Raw genomic sequence first — 17169 nt, 5'->3', positions numbered from 1 at the left:
AAAGGGATGTCCCAGAGCTTTTATGTGTGGCAGTATAATAGTATGCTTTAGTTTGGGGTTTCTTTTGGTTTTGGGGGTTTGAGGTTGGTGTGTTTTTTTTTTTTTTGGGGGGGGTCTTTTGTCCTCTTTCTTTTTGTCATGGAAATTCAAAACCTACTGATTAGATGTTTTGCCAGATTTTTTTAATTTCTTGAAACAAAGGCATGACTGTGGAAACAAAGACTACAAAGGCAAACTGTACCCATCTCTTCCATACTTCTAATTGTTGAGGCTAATTTGATCAATTTTATCCAAATTTGACTGAGCTGTGGGGTTTCTCAGAGCTATGAAATGTCTGTAAGGTCTGTGAAAACAGTTGCTTATTTGTCTAGGGGAAGTCAAGTATTTGTGCCATTCCAAGGGAATTAATCTATGTAGTAGGGCTACAGTCATAATCTATTTCCCTGCAGTAACTGCATAGCTGGAGTTCTTGAGCTAGCTGAAATGCTGTCTGGGAAAATAAAATAAAATAAAATAAAATAAAATAAAATAAAATAACCTCCTAGGAACCTCCACTGGCACATTTGATACAAAGATAAAGAGTTTCCCCATCACTCAAGGCTGGGTTTTGCTCAACACTCAGTTGGACCTACTCTCAAACACACTCCAAGATAACTAAAGAAATTTTTTTTTTTTCCTCTTTACACCAGGACATCTAGTACTAGTGCATTTGTGTTAAATCCTACAATCACATAGCAAAGGAGACTTCTGAAAGAGCATGAAATAGTTTTGCATGATGATCTTTCCAGATACAAAACTGGAGAAAGCACGGAGGAGATTGCTTGAAAATGAACCTGCTGAATGATGGAGCCTACGATGTTATCAAGAATGCAAAATGTGATGCTTTCTCATGTGAATCTTGACATTTTCTAGATGGAATCATCACTGATGAGGTGAATTCCAAAGGCCCATCTTCCAACCCCATCAGTGATGACCCCATCTAGAAAACGGGCACGTAGAAAGCATGAATTAACTTCCTTAGGGATGCAGGTGGAGGAAGGGTTGTCTGAGATCACCATAGCAATGGATGGTGCCACCAATGCCCAGGAATGCAATATTCTGCCTGGGAGATTTTTAATGACCCAGACCAAAGTCCATAGACCTTTTAGGCAGAACTTCTTGGTTCTGCTGAATTTGATTCAGCTTTGAAGAAATTAAGGCAGGAATATTTTAGGTCTGACAAATTCTCCTGATATACATGACTTGCATTATGAGAAATGTGATCTATGAAAGGAAACTGGTTGAACAGAAAGCTTTTAGTCACTTTGTTTGCCGATCAGAAAAAAAAGATATGCTTCATAAAGACATAAAGTGGGAATGTCTGGGCTGCCTGCTAGAATTTGTTTAGCTGAATAGCAGAGAACAAGTTGAAACTGCAGTAATGTAAATGCTTCAATATAATGAGTCATTATAGAGTTTTGAGAAAATTAACTGGTTTATTGTGAACTCTAATACTTCTACTGCACTGCCTGTTATCATTACAAATTATTAGAAAACAAGTCTAAAAATTTGCAAACAAAAGGAGACATCACCAAAGCAAACTCACGTTTGGACTTAGCAGGGAGAAGCAGTGACAGCAGGTCTTTTCTGCCTAACTAACATGTAACCTCCTGAGAAGGTTTTAATGTCACTCATCAGAAGCTATCCGACATAGATAACAAAGTGCTATTTTGGTATCATCTAATACGAGCCTAATCTAGCAGTGCTTCTGAAAATAGGAACTGACTGGTTTTGTAAGAAAACTGCAACTGCACACTAGAGGCATAATTAGCAAATAAGCAATCCCTTCAGTTAACGAGGCAGTAAGACAGTACTTTCTTTTCCTATTCTTTAGGAAAAAAAGTTACCATTTACAGCTTTTTTATAGTACACCCAGTGAAAGCAATACCTCTTTCTAAGTTCCCATCCCTCTGTTGCATAGACATAGCGTACAAGTAACTTTAAAAACATTTTTGGCATATTTCTGAGGATATAGTGTGTGAGGGAACAAACACAAATAATCAGAAAACTGCAGGTTTTGGTCAAAAGTTTGATAATGGGAGCCCATCTCCATGTGTCAAGATTTTGCTTTCCATTAATTTATCAGGATGGTCCTCAATGCCGTACCTGTGGAGAGAGGTGCCTGCATTTTCAGAGATAATCTGCATGTAAAACATTTATTTTCCTGAGATTGTGAAAGACAGTGGACTTTGAGTTATGATTCATCTCACAATATGATAAACCACCATATTTGATTAAAGGGATCACAGTCCTGGATTCCACAGGTGCAATTAAGCTGCTGTGACCTTGGCTGTTTGAAGATAAGGTTTCGGGTCTCAGGTGGTTGTTTATTCTCCCTCTACAGTCAAAAGAGGGACAGGCAGCCCTATAACATGATCCATCCTGCCTGGAGTTGATTAAAAAACCTGGAGTTTTAAATCTAGGTGTGGTCCCATACCTGCAACACTTTTGTATGCAGAATCCGTCCCACCTTTAAGTGGAGGGGAATTGAGCCCCATTTAGATGTTCATTAGTCTTTTTCTCTTGAAGGGTCTGAGTCTTGTAAATCAAGTTATTTTCCTGCTTACTACAGATCTTAACTTCCTCTCTCTCCCTAATAGATACACCTAAAGCTGGTGTAATTGAATCATAAGGTCTTGCACTTTAAAGTTCTAAATTGTGCAATTTCTAAATTTCTGTGGTTTCCTACCCAGTCTCTGTCTTGTATATTCATACTTCTGACTTCAAATCATCCTAGTGGGTAATGGGCTCATGCAACACCCCATTTTGGTTTCTCTGCTTCCCATTCATGCTGTTTTCTCAGTTTTATTTAATTGCTGGAAAGCCATACTAGAAAATGAGTTGCACTGCACAGGTACAAAAGGATTTGAAACATAATTGTCTTGCTGTACTTTGGATCTAGGCGTGTAGGCAAATCAAGCCTTTGTATATCTCCTACTATAGGTTGGTGGTACCTGCAGGTATTGGCTGCAATATTGCACCCAAGGGCAAAAAATTGCTCGTGGTGAAAGTTCAGTTTTTAATACTTGTACATTTTAGTGAGGAAATTAGTGAAGTCTATCGCCTCTATAGATATGGAAAAAGAAAGTACGAGTGTTCAGGTACCTCAAGGTTCCTCACTTCCATAATCCATGCTGAATTTAAAATGGATACTTTGGATCTTGATATTCAGGTAAGGAATTAAAATCTGGCTGAAACAGAATTGCGAATGATGAGGTTTTTGAAGGGGTTTGCATTAACGTTGAGCTGGTGGTTTACTATTTACAGCCCCCAGGGAATGATTCCAGTTTGGAATTAAAAAGACTTCTTTCTTGCCTGGATCAGTAGGAATACATTACTGTCATTTGTGGGTGCCATTCTAATGAACTTGTTAAAGATAATTTAAGTTTCTTTTTATTTACCTCCTTAATGCAATGAATAAAACTGTCTGCTTGCTTAAGAGTGGATAATACCTAAATATGATCTATGATTTTTATTTTGAATCACATACTACCTGCTAGCAACCTTTATGAAAGAGATTAGTCACTGAAATGTTAATCGTTATTTGCTAGGTTGCTCGAAAGAGAGTTTGCTGAAACTCTTGTGGTGGATGGAGTTGGTTTGAGGACTGCAACGTGCTGATTCTGAAATGTATTTCCACTTCTGAAAGCAAATTTATTTGCTCTTTTTGTGTCACAGATATAGACTTGTTATGTGTTTGTCTGGTAGACATATACCAATATGACTTATTATATATGACATGACACAGATAATCTTAATTCATGAAGTATAACTCAGGTATAAATTTATTCTGTAGATAATCAAGATAAAGGATACAGTTTTTTACATTCATGTATGTGCAGGCAATAGATCTTTGCTAAATTTTCCAGCTGGTGAATGGTGCAAATCTGTGGCATTTATTTTCTGTCTTTCCCTTTTGAAAAATAATTTTTGGCCTATGTCTGAGAGCCTTTAGCTTTATTTGGAGGAGTGTAAAACAGGAATAAATCAGAAGCAAGACAGACAAGGCTCTGTACCTTTGCTGCAGTTTTTTTTTTTTTCTTTTTGTTCTTCCTTCATTCACTCTAGATCTTGGAAAAGCTAGCTTTGCATTTGGGTGAATAGTTATTCAACAGAAATAACAATGAATGAGTGCAGATTGCAACGTGGGCTTGGTGTTCTGCAGTTACAATCCCTAGCTTCCTTTTTGACTATTCGCTGCTTCATGCTTCTCCTTTGTTAGGACAGCAAAGGTACACATACGTTAGCCTTCACAAGGAAGTGAGAACCAAGCATATTCTGCAGACCTTGCATATGAACAGAAATGCTTCTGAGCTCTAAGGAAACCAGTCCCTTCCGATGTTGAGTTTGGTGATACGAGTAGTCTAGGTTGGTCTGATTTTTTTCAGAGTTCACATGAAAAGCTCTGGGTGGAGGAAAGTACTTAAATTTTATACTAAAAAAACTATTGAAACATTGGGTGAGATTCTGTGCACCTAAATTTATACCACTAGAATCACATGCCACTGTATCCCCTCTGACTTTCTTTACAGCAATCGGTAGGTTGCTTCATCTTACCTATGTATTTCTCTCCAAGTATCCAATCTTACTTACTTAACTCCTATACAGCAGGTGAATTCCACCTATTGCTGCTTTTACTGACTGTATGGGCCTGGAATAATCATTTGACAGCCAATGTGTGTTACTTAGGTCAGCGATTTCCCAAGTTGAATCCATGGTTTCAAATGGTACGTGCATCTGCTAATGTTAGAAGTGCGTAGAACATTTTATTCAAAACAGGAATGATGTAGAAATTTATTTTTTGTCTTCTGGCATTTTTTAAGATGCTTTCTAGAAATCCTAGCTTCTTCCTCCAACTAACAACATCAACAGAAGTTTTGATCAAGCAAGTATGAGTAAGAGAAACAACATATGGAGTTTCAGTGCACATATGGAGCTTAGATGCTTTCTAGCAGGACTTGGAAATGAATGAGCTTTTTAAAGGCTCCTGTCTGCTTCATGGTCTCACTTGCCTGAAGTTAGACATATCCTACTGGGTTTAGATTTAGCCTCACATCATCTAGAAAAATGTTGCTATCCTGGCTAGAAGTTTCCTGAACACTGAGTGTCTCATGGACACTTGGGGACCAGGCCTGTGAAGTGCCCTTAAGATCCAATATAGTGTCCTTCTAAGACTCTCAAAAATACCTCTCTTTTCTCTGGTGGCCAAGCGTAAGTCTTAGAATCACAACTTAATTGACTGACTTCCATTAAAAGCAGCTTATTCTGACATTTTCCTAATTTCAGTCCAAGGTACCTAACACTTCGAGGATCTGTCCTTGTGTCACTCCACGTACAGTGATATATAGAGAAATGTATGGCTCTAGTTTGATTCTTTCTTCCCATTTTCTGTTCTGTCCTTGAAAAGATTACAGGAATCTGGTAAGATTTGCTTATTGATGTCCGACAAAACTGCAAGGTGATGGGTTCCAGATATCAGCAGGCAACAACTCTTCACATCATTATTTTCCTACAGATAACTCATTTGGTCACAGGTAAATCTAGGTTTTGTTCTAATAACAATTTGATTTTAAAAGATATCTGATTTCCAGAGCTAGTGGGTAGATCTAGAAGTAAAAAAACCCCGTAGATTTGTGGGGGTTTTTTTGGCAATGCATATTTTATTTGCAACATATTTGTAGCAATACCTGGTTTTTTTATATATATAGCAGACACTCACCATTCCCTCCACTCATTTTCTGAAGTCAGAACCAAACAGTAGCATTATATGAAATCTTACTACTTCAATCATGCAGATGGCACAAGGCCTAAGCAATACTAAAGACTCACTTAAACCTTCAACATGGGATTATAAATAGATTCACAAACCTGTTTTTCAGGGAGCTTTCTTTCTCATTTTTTGAGTCATTTTTCAGCTTGGCTGACCCTGTCACTTTATCCTGCTGAGAAAGCCTAGGTTCCTTTTTGTATCTCCCACTTTAGAGTAGTGAACTGAATGGGAAAGTAAGCTCTGTAAAGGGCCATTAGTATTTTTGCTGTTAAACCTCAACACTAAGCTTGTCCTTTTTCACTAACAACCATTTTGCAACAAGTAGCGTGCATTTGAAATGAAATGTACTTACTGTGGTGTGTTTCATCACTGAATGCAGACACTCTAGTGAGAAGATTATGGACATCTGAAATTGGGTAGGCAAAATCCTGCCTTTGTGAGCTCCAGCCTTACAAAATGAGCTAGGCTTTCTGCATGATAGACATGCCGTTTCTACATCTGAAACAGTCTACAGACTGAGCTCAGTATTTTCAGCAGCATCTCCTTGAGGTTACACTATGTTCTAAGGATAAGTGGTAGTGGTGAAGGATGGCAGAGGATGGCAGGGGCATTCACTTACAAAACTGTGCTTGTATATGTTCATATGGACCTACAGAGATGTGATCTGATTACTGTCACAGGATATCTTCCTCTCCAATCCTCTTGTCCCATCAGTCTATGCCTGGTAAACTAGCCTTTACAGTGAGAGATTTATGGAACTTGCTCTTGAGATAACATCCTAGTCCAGAGCATTTTCTGATTTATTGATTTTTACCAGAGTAGAATAGCTCCTTTTTCTTGCATTCAGATACCTGTATGTATTCCAGTTTCCTACAGGAAGTACTAATGAGAACATTTGTGACAGTACTGCATCCAGCTCTGGAGTCCTCAGTACAGGAAAGACATGGACCTGTTGTAGCGGGTCCGGAGGAGGACCACTATAATGATCAGAGGGATGGAACACCTTTCCTATGAGGACAGGCTGAGAGAGTTGGGGTTGTTCAGCCTGGAGAAGAGAAGGCTCCAGGGAGACCTTATTGAAGCCTTTCAATACTTAAAGGGGGCTTATGAGAAAGATGGGGACAGACTTTTTAGTAGGGCCTGTAGTGATAGGACAAGGGGTAATGGTTTTAAACTAAAAGAGGGGAGTTCAGACTAGAGATAAGGAAGAAATATTTCACGATGAGGGTGGTGAAACACTGGAAGAGGTTGCCCAGAGCAGTGGTAGATGCCCCATCCCTGGATACATTCAAGGTCAGGTTGGAGGGGGCTCTGAGCAACCTGATCTAATTAAAGACGTCCCTGCTTACTGTAGTGGGATTGGACTAGCTGACATTTAAAGGTCCCTTCCAACTTCTATGATTCTATGACTGGTAAGATTTACACCTATATCTTCTTGCAGGCCAGTATAAAATTATTCCTCCTGACAAGCCTGTCATTGGAGTCATTGGAAAAGGAGTCATCCTGCCCTGTCAGCTGAAAGATAAGATAATCCCTGAGAGACTTTCCGTTCAGTGGGTATTTACTGGAAACTCCGAAAAAAAAAGTGATGTGACCACTTATTATGGAAAAAACACACACAATCCAGTTCATGAGTACGAGACATACCAGGGCAGGACAAATTTTTTTCAGTCTGAATTTAATAAGGGAAACGTGTCTCTTCACCTGAAAAATGTCATGCTCTCAGACAAAGGGAAATACATCTGCAGCGTCTTTTTTGAGAATTGGTATGATGAAGTGGTGGTTGACCTGGATGTGGCAGGTGAGTGGAATGGCAGGCAATTTGCTATTTCTTCCTCAGTCGTTGTATAACATCAGAAAGGTCTATGAGGTACCAGTGGGTTGGATTCATGTCACTTGCTCTTAGCCATGTGAAAGACCAGCCTCTGCTATAGCTTAGGCTACCTCTATTGCCAGCAGACTCTGAATAGTCATAGATGTCTTTTTGCCATGTCTTACAGGGGGAGTGTAGGCAACATGTTAGCTTTAAAACATTAAAAGGTAGGAGAGAGATGAATCCTAGGGTAAAACAAAACTGTCTTTGCAGAGACGAAGCAAATGAAGCCTGACTGAAACTGCATTTGGTACTGCAAACAGTTTCTCATGCTCTTGCCCTACACATAATCTCATTTTCTGTCTGGTATTCCACTTTTCATCTATTCATGTGTCATCCAACTTTGCTTTACCAACAAATTTCCAGTCAGTGCAATGCTACTTTATTTTAATTCCAGTTGTTAGTGGAGATAACAAAAATCAGTCCAAAGATTTGTCTCTATCAGGACTGTAAAAGGGAAGTTACGTACAAATGTCGCATCTTAGGAAGAGCTATTTACCAGCAATTTAATGAGAACTAAAATTTCAAATCTGATGAATTTACACACTGTGTTTCTAGATAAATCTGGGGAAGACCTTCCCACCGTGCACTGTTTGGTGAGAGAATATCTTGTCTCCTGTTTGTTGGAGCTTGTTTCTTTGCTGTTCTATAGCTAAAGGTGATGAGTCTTCAGTTTTCCTGGATGGTCATGTGGGTCAGGGCATTGGCGTCACCTGCAAGTCACAGGGATGGTTTCCAGAGCCCAAGGTAGTTTGGCTGAACAGCAAAGGACAGACACGGAAGGAGGAAGTGACCACCCAAAGCACAAAGACTTCTTCAGGTCTTTTTGATGTTGTAAGTTCCATGAATCTCAAACCAGGATCTGACAAGGAAATCTCCTGCAGAGTAGTCAATAACCTACTCAATGCAATGTGTGAATCCCGAGTCCTGATTTCAGGTGAGTGACCTCCAGGATCAATTGCTCTCTGGACCGGTTGGTAGGCTGCTGTCTATTGTCTCTCCATTGACCTTGGAGTGATCCTGGACACCCAGCCCAAGCACAAATGACTCGTGTTTGGATGGATAACATGACAAGAAGTCCATCTTTATGTCTTAGATTACTTGTTACAGTCAAGATACATCTTAGCTATAAATACTAACGCAGAGCTCTCATTAGCTGCCACCTGAGAGCACTATGCCAGTTTGGAGAGGGAAGGATTTAGAAGTGCCCATGTGGAGAACAAAGGCCCTATACAATGCTGGCAGGGTACCCAGGACAATGACTGGAGACAGCTGGCGTATGCCGATAGGAAATGCTGAATATCTGCTCCCATCTCTTTTTCTCTCACTAACACCACCATGATTACTCTGAGCTTCAGCATGTGCCTCCCTCTGGTCTGGATTCCTTGTCTGGAAAGTAGGCAATTTTATTTCAAAAGGGGAAGAGGAGGATCCTTCTTTTTCCATCTGAAATGCCACTGAAGACAGTTCTGCTTTGCTGAAAACTTAATCTTGTAATTCAACAGTGCAAATACTGGCCTCAGAGGTGGACTGCTCAGCACATCTCCCTCATAAAGGGGTAGCTTCTCCAAACAGGCCTCTACCCATGGCAGTCTGAGTCTGAATGAGTATGGGTGTATGCAGTGTAAGAGAACAGTTTGATTGCCTGCACACAGGCATCTAATACTATCTCTGATGGCCCAGAATAGCTGGCGGCGCAACATATGGATGTTTTGGGATTCATGGGAGACCTGTAACCTTTAGGGGTGGCAGGAGGAGACTGTAAAGGATACATTACAGCAAATGAAATGGCACTAGATGCATATGCTTTGGCCACTGGAGCCTGTCATAGCTGTTTCACAAACATTCAGTGAAAGCAACACCATTTATATTTTACAGATGTCTTCTTTCCTTCCACTTCACCTTGGATGACGGCCTTCCTTGTAATTTTATTTCTTAATATAGCTGTTGTTGCTGCTATAGGTTATAAACTAAACAGTAAGTATTTCCACCTACAACAGGTGATATGGAAGTTTTCATCTACAATGCAAAATACAGTTAATGAAAACTTAATTAACATTTTAACATCAGATTCAGAAAGAAACATGAGAATGAGAAGGATACAGAAAAAATTAACAGATGTATGATTAAAAGTAGAGTATGGGTGGGGGCTGCATCTGTGTGAATGCACAGAGAATCTTTTACAGGAAGGTCACTACTATGAGATGCCATTCTTTATGATCACAGATATTTACAGGCACAGAATCTGACTTTAGCTTTTACAATAGTGGATTTTTGAAAAATTTCTCATTTTAAAATGAGAAACTTTGAAATTATATTTCAGTATTCTCAATAGATGTCTTGTTTAAAAAATAAAAAAAAAATTAAAAGTTCCTTTGTTTTTCCAGGTAGTTTTACACAATCCCGTGAAGCAGGTGAGTAGTGAACCAGCGAAATATAAACCCACATGAACATATTTTAGGAGAAAAGTTTATGCTCCTGAGTCAGCAACAGTCTCAGAAGCAGTTTTATAGGTGTGATAATAATGCAGACATGATCAATATTTAAGTATACCAAGGTGAAGTGGGGGTGTTCAGACACTGCTTAGCTCTGAGTATGGTCACTGCTGCTTAAGCACGGAGCTTTGCTTCTTTCACTCATAGGCAGATCTCGTTGTCAGCACAGACAAACTGGTCTCCTGCTGCATAGACTCCAATACAACAATACAGTCAATGGCTTGTATTGCTCCAGAGCTGACTCAACTGTTCCTCAAGACAAAAATAATAATAAAACCCCCCATACTGAAATGTGAACATCAGCTGATGAGCCCAATACAAACTTTTTTATCTGCCTACATACTTGGATGTGGAAGCTCTCCTTGCCTCTAGCATTTCTCCAGATGTAAGGTTATAGAGGGGCTTCTTCAGTAAATGGTTCCTGTTCCAGTAGCTCTTTTTTCTTCAGGTATTTCTAAGGTCTTCTGGTATTGAAATAACCCTCTGTTAAAATGACTCAGTTTTTCTACAGAACTGATGGGTTCAACTTTCAACTATCATTCCAGATCCTTTGACTGGTATAATTTATTTTTTATTGTTTCGAGATAGTGAATAATTAATATTGTCATTTTTTTGGTTTCTTTTCAGTAAGATCGAGGAATAACATGGTAACAGGTAAATGCTCCTTGAAAACTGTGAGGATATCTTGAAAGCATAAAATCAAATGCACTGTTCTAGGGCATTTTGATTTCTTGGACATAAATCTAAAAAGTAGCTGTCCTTATGGCCATAAAGGATTCGATGACAATTGGTCACATTGTCTGTTATAATTAAAAAGTATTGACCCCTCCATAGATAGCCTGAAGCAGAGTAAATCACTCAAGGTAATCCTCTGATGCTTGCAAGATGGTGAACATACTGATACACTGTGATCTAGTATGATTGCACTAATATCTTGAGGTATAACCTTATCAATGCTGTAATTGCTCTGAAAATGCCATTGTTCTATGGCAGGTTTATGCTCCATTTTTTTCATGGCTGGATCACAGTAATCCATGTATTCTGATCTTTTGCCTCCTCTGTTTTAACCTGCTAATAATTCCCAGGATTATTAGAGAAAAATAAAATTAAATAACAAGCCTTGAACTGTTTACTGCTAAATTGCACCCCATGGCTTTGACTGTGATCCTCTCATGCAGACAGTCTAGCCTGAAGAAACAAGTAACAATTCCTGCTGCAATTTCTGCAAATTCTGTGTGTTGTCAGCACATATTTCTTGCCAAAAAATAACAGTAAACAAGACATAGTCTAGAGGAGCTCGGTTATCTCATTTTGGCCTTTCAACTTACCAGGGCAATTCAATTTCTTTAAGTTTCTAAAATAATAGAAGTCTCAGGGTCTTCCTGAGAGTCTTGTCTTTGTAGTCAGCTAAGAGAAACAGGAACATTCAGAGAGAGATCAGATTCAAACTGTTTGAGAAAGCAATTATTGGGAAGAAGACTTGGGAGGTGGGGGATGGACTTCCTACATTGACTGAGAGAGACCAACAAAGCAACTAGAGGAGATAGATAAGAGACATTCATCTTGTAGATACCTGACAGAGATCAGATGAAGGTCATCTCATCTCTCTAGCCAGTTATCTCCTCCAAATTTGTGTGCTAATTTACCTGTTTGTTTATTTGACTTCATAATTCTCCATGTAATTCAACCTTCTTTACCTCACCAAATAGATTAAGTTGATCATGGGTGGTCCTTTGTTAATATATTACTGAAGAAAGTAAAAGTAATCAAGAAAACATTGTAATTAAACTTTTTAAATCTGATACTGAAACTTAGACATTAATAATCATATATAATTTCTTTCAGAAAAAGAATCTTTGGAGATAAAACTAGGTAAGAATACAGTTTTCCTGTTCCTTTTAGTACATCTAGGGTGCATACTATTTACTTCCCCAAAAGAGCAAATGAGATGCAGATTTTTATATGAAGCACTTCTGGATGTGTCTGTTCCCTTTAACAAACATTTTTATGACCTGTTTTCACGTTGATTATAAGCTCAAAAATAATCCATTTTCCAATAACTTGTTGGAGCTTTAGTAATTGAGGACAATGAAATAATTTAAAAGCTCATCTCATCATTTTTAACTGCTAAATTAAACCAACTGACCAGCCAGTAATGTGGTTTTTTCCTTCCTTTTTTTGTTTTGTTTGTTGATCAACTTAGAATCACAGAAGAAAACAAACAAAGGAGGTAAATATAGTTCTACAATTAAGACAACGTTAATCAACACTTACACGTAGGTATATATGAGAGAATGAAAATAAGCTTCTTCATAAAGAAGCATAGCAGCTTGCCTTTATTCAAATGATTGTTACTTCTATTTCATTTTTAGTCAGTGCTAAAAAATTTAGTGTGGCTCTACATCCAAGAGGCTTGTGATACTTGTCTGCTTCTGTGTAATCGCTCTGCCTGGAGTCTTGCTAACTGTACTGAGATTTCTTGAAGCTCTGACCTACTACTGCTCCTGTTCTTTTTCACTTTCTGGTCAAATTATTGAAACAGCTGTAACTAGCATCACAAAGGCAAAAATGTACGGCTTGGACTCTGTATCCTGAGAAATATTGGCTTAGATGTTCAGCTACATACAAAATAAGTACTAAGGAAAACTCCATGTCATGCTTCCCTCTCTCTTCCTGCTTCATCCCTCAACTAGGATACCCACCTGGAGAGAACCCATACAGTGAAGACCCTCCTGGAGGTCAACTCCTTTTGGATGAGTAGGCCTCCTGAATACCAGGCAGGAGACTTTAGGGCACTTCAAATAATATTAGACAGCTTGTGCCTGTGAATAGGCAGTATAAAAATAACATTAGACAACTTATGCCACAATGAGGAGGATACTATCAGTGCCATCAATATTGATCAGCAATATTATTAGTTGCAACTTGAGAACTCAAAAATAGACACCTGCATTTGGTCACTAAGCCTGCATACCAAACTATTTTGACTATGTTAATTTGGGTTGTAATTCAGCTGTTTATACTAGCATATCTAGATTCTGCTGAGATGTCATGAGGTTTTTCTGCCCAGGGCACATTTCAGACCACACTGGAGGTGTACAACTAAGGGAAAAAGGGTAAGAAAAGGAAAAAAAAGAGTGCCATCACTCTAGAGCATAGAAACAGTGCAGTATATTTGTGTTAATTTACACCTTTATCCACAACATACGCTTTTAAGAATTTAAGTTGACAAGTTTTCACATGGCAAATTCTAAAGGAAAAAATCATTTCAGTACGTGCACAGCGATAGAATTATTTCCTTCAGATCTCACCTCTTAATCGTTATCTCCTCAAGTTTTCATTTCACTTATTAAAGTTATTCTTTTACAGTAACATCTGAACAGAGACATCACTTTGGTAAGAAAACATCTTGTATAAATCTTACATTTTTATAAACTCCATAAAAAATAAAGCAAGTGTTCAGATGAGCCTGACTATGTCATGCATGAGGGTGAAGCCAATGGAAATATCTCCTCACAGTGAGGTTCGATTTTCTCCTTCAAGAGATTTGTCACACAGCTTGCTATAAGACCTCTTTGGACTATGAAAAATCCTCCTTGCCAGAAGTTTTTCTTACCTAAAAACTACATCGAAGCTACAGACACCTATGTTGCATCATGTGTTTTTTCCTTACAAATCACACCCACCTGAACCATTACCATGACAGCCAAGAAATTAATTTCCTCCACACAGCCCAACTGGCTGCCTTAATGTCCTCTAAAATGCTTATTAAATGTAAACAAATACAGACCTTCTCTAGAGGCCCAGTTTGTGTCCCCCACCTTGCAACGATGTCTCAAAAATTTAAATCACACAGATTAAAAAAAGTCCTCATGCAGACTCATGGCACTGCTTGACCTTCTATTGTTTGAGGTTGTCTGACTTTGAAAAACCCTTCACAAAATAACTGTTAATAACTGCAACATCTTTCCCTTTCAGAGAGACTCAAAGCTGAACTGGGTAAGTGGTTTAGAAGTTTTATTTTATTGCCATGTGTACTGGTGCATTAAGTCAACACTGGGGCAGAATCACAGTAATGACAACAATTGCACATCAATAGACAGAAATACTGTGGGTTGACAAGTGTCTAACTGCCCAATAGATTCATAACATGCTACTCTCTGTTTCCTTTCTGTAGATTTCTGGGAAGCCAGAAGCCATGCAGGTAATCTGGCAGGAGGAAGGGTGTGAAAATACAACGGCCATCTGTCCAAGCTACCCTGAAATGACCATGCCATGATGTTAGAGATATACCAGCTGAGCTGGAGTCACAGGAATACGCCTGGCTTGGTTAACAGGAAATGAGGCTGGGATGTGGCAGTCGGGAAGACTGAGAAAAGCAGTTGCTGAAAGATGTCAAAGTCTGGGGTGGGGTGTGGACACAATTCTGGAGAGGACAGATGGCCGTATGGAAAAGAGAAAGAGAGATTTCTTGTAAAGCTTGTGGACTTGTGCCCCGAGAAAGGACATGGCTGTGACAGCTCCAAGGTACCTCTCGGTTCATCAGTGATTGCATGCCCTGCTCTGGGGAATGTTTAAGTTCTTTGTTGAATCATGCCAGGACCACTCAGACCCTCAAACGCTTCAACCCATTGCCCCATGCGGAGTGAGGTCCCTGAGCCACTCTACTCATCAAATGATTCTCGTTTTCCCCTCCAGTTCCCATTACTGTGAATCCTGACTGCCGAGTCCTGGAGCTCCAGGTGCCAGGGGCTCCAGGTGTGGAGAGCCACGCGTCTGAACCTGCTGGCCCAAACACACCCTCCACAGTCCCTATCCTGGTGGCAAAGGAAGGGTTTGCAGCTGGGAAGCACTACTGGGAGGTGGAGGTGGGCCAGCAGCAGGACTGGGTGCTGGGGGTGGTGAGGGAGAAAGGGAGACAGGAGGAGGAAGGGGAGGACTCCTGGGGAGGACTTCCTGGGGAGGACTACTGGGCTCTGCACAGGTCCCAGGGAGAGATTTTCTCTAGCGAAGGAGACCGCAGGATTGAGAAGCAGCAGATGCGTAATTCCGTGCTTGGTGTGCTTCTGGACTTGGAGGAAAGGCAAGTGAACTTTTATGAAGCAGAGCAGATGGCTCTCATGGTGAGAATGCCTCTAAGGCTTGGAAAGGAACCTGCAGAAATGTTTTACCCATTTCTATCCAAAAGGGAAGGGACACTCACACCTCTTATCCACCCGGTCTTAATCCCTGTCCCTTTGGAGGCACTGTAAAAGGAAATTTTGAATCAAATGGGTTGTAGAATCAAAGTTCTCTGCCGAGAGGTCAGGGTTGAGAGAGGGAGAGACTAGAACGGCTTAGGACATCGGTAATTATCAAATAAAGAGAGTAGGACTGTGGCACAAAACAGGAAAACCTGAAAAAAAGGGGAGAAAAAATGAGAGAAAATTACAGTGTCTCAAAATAGGGAAAAAATGCCCTTTGAAGCAAAAGAACTTTTTAGTATTATTTGTTCTCAACTAAGGGAACAGAGAAAGCCTCTAAAGATTGCTTTCTGGTGCAGAATATTATCAAGGCTGTGTGTGCATTCCAAGATGTGTATAAACCATCACCAAAAAAATGCACTATTATAAGTAAGTCCAGGACAAAGAGAAAATTTCACACCTCTTATCTGCCTGGTCTTAATCCCTGTCCCATTAAAGCTTCTTTAAGTAGAACTGTGAGATCTAACAGATCACGGAAAGACAGTTCAGTTGAAAGAAGAAGGGAAAAGTTAAATGTCAGACAACAGTAATGCAAAATTAAAGAAGAAAAAACCTGAGGCTGAAATGGGGAAAAAAATTGAGAAGGGAAAAAAGAATCAGCTAGTTGAAAGAAGATTGGGATCAGATTCAGAAAACCCTAGGCAGGAGTCTGAGTTCCCATTACAGGTCATGAAAGTCTTATCAGTACAGCGGTGGTTTCAGTTGCTTGAAGATAGAATTGTAATTATGCGATGCTATATAGCCTGTCTTTCCTTCTTCTCTAGGAACATGACTTGTACTCCATGTTCTGTATTTATGTTAGGTTGAACGCCATCCTTAAAGTTAGAGAAGCCAAATTCTACCATTCTTGTATCAAGAAATGAAATAAATGTATTTTGAAGGAAAAGAGTGTCGTTTTGAAGTTTTCTTTTAAACTTTAAGCTTGTTGGAAAATTTATGGTAGGAAAGAGTTAAAAGAGGGGCTGTGTTTTCCAAGAATGTGCTAAAATTTGGCAGGATACTGAGCATACCTCATTTCTCTGCATCGCTGTGGTGGGTTGACCCCGGCTGCCAGCCAGGCGCCAGCACAGATGCTCGTTCCCTCCTCCTCCTCCTCCTCCATTGGGACAGGGGGAGGAAACATGAGGAACTGGAGGGAGAAAACTCATGGGTCAAAATAAAGACCAAGAAATATTTCTGCCAATTGGCAGAAATATTCAGTTACTGGTTTGGGTATCGGGAAATGAAAAAAGACAAGCATTTCAATCACCTTTCTCTCTTCCCCAGGCTCAACTTCACACCCAGGCTCAACTCCACTCCAGACACCTCTCCCCCCACCTTTCTATCATCAAAGGTTACACTCAGTTTCTCCAGTGAGGCAACAAGCTGTGCAGGGGGTTGGGGTCAGGACATAGTGGTTTCTCTTTGCCACGCCTTCCGTCTCACTCTTTTCCTATGCTCCAGTGTGGGTCCTCCATGGGCTGCACTCCCTTCAGAGGTGTACCTGCTCCAGTGTGGGCTTACCCACTGGCTGAAATCCTTTCAGGGGGTGCCAGCTCATGGAGCACCTCCTCCTCCTCTGACCTTCAGTTCTTTCTCAGTCTTTTGTTCCCTCCTCTTTCTGGCATTTTCTGCCCTTTCACAAATACATTTTCATCGAGATGCCACAAACTCCTCTGACTGGCTCAGCTTTGGTGTGCAGTGGGTCCATTGTGGAGCTGGCTGGAACTGTGTCTGCCACAGGGCAGCCCTGGACCTCTTCCCACCCCT

The 17169-nt window shown here is 40.0% G+C and overlaps 1 protein-coding gene across 1 annotated transcript; it reads left to right on the top strand.

The window, feature by feature from the left end:
- The first annotated feature begins 1023 nt into the window (after positions 1-1023).
- On the top strand, positions 1024-15429 carry LOC142421189 (butyrophilin subfamily 1 member A1-like). The gene is made up of 12 exons (XM_075525726.1): positions 1024-1161; positions 2942-3211; positions 3307-3362; positions 4729-4766; positions 5466-5573; positions 7251-7610; positions 8335-8619; positions 9561-9659; positions 10070-10096; positions 14156-14176; positions 14355-14381; positions 14876-15429. The coding sequence occupies exons 1-12, from the start codon at positions 1024-1026 to the stop codon at positions 15427-15429; spliced, it is 1983 nt and encodes a 660-aa protein (XP_075381841.1).
- The last annotated feature ends 1740 nt before the right edge of the window (positions 15430-17169 follow it).

The sequence above is a fragment of the Mycteria americana genome, chromosome 27 (assembly GCF_035582795.1).
Source record: "Mycteria americana isolate JAX WOST 10 ecotype Jacksonville Zoo and Gardens chromosome 27, USCA_MyAme_1.0, whole genome shotgun sequence".
Classification (NCBI taxonomy): domain Eukaryota; kingdom Metazoa; phylum Chordata; class Aves; order Ciconiiformes; family Ciconiidae; genus Mycteria; species Mycteria americana.
This window is presented reverse-complemented; position numbering and strand designations above follow the sequence as displayed.

Coding starts and splice junctions, on each gene's coding strand:
- LOC142421189 (XM_075525726.1), top strand. CDS start 1,024: ATGCAGGTGGAGGAAGGGTTGTCTGAGATCACCATAGCAATGGATGGT. Junction 1,162..2,941: donor CTTTTAGGCAGAACTTCTTG/GTTCTGCTGAAT, acceptor CTTTGGATCTAG/GCGTGTAGGCAAATCAAGCC. Junction 3,212..3,306: donor CTTTGGATCTTGATATTCAG/GTAAGGAATTAA, acceptor TACTATTTACAG/CCCCCAGGGAATGATTCCAG.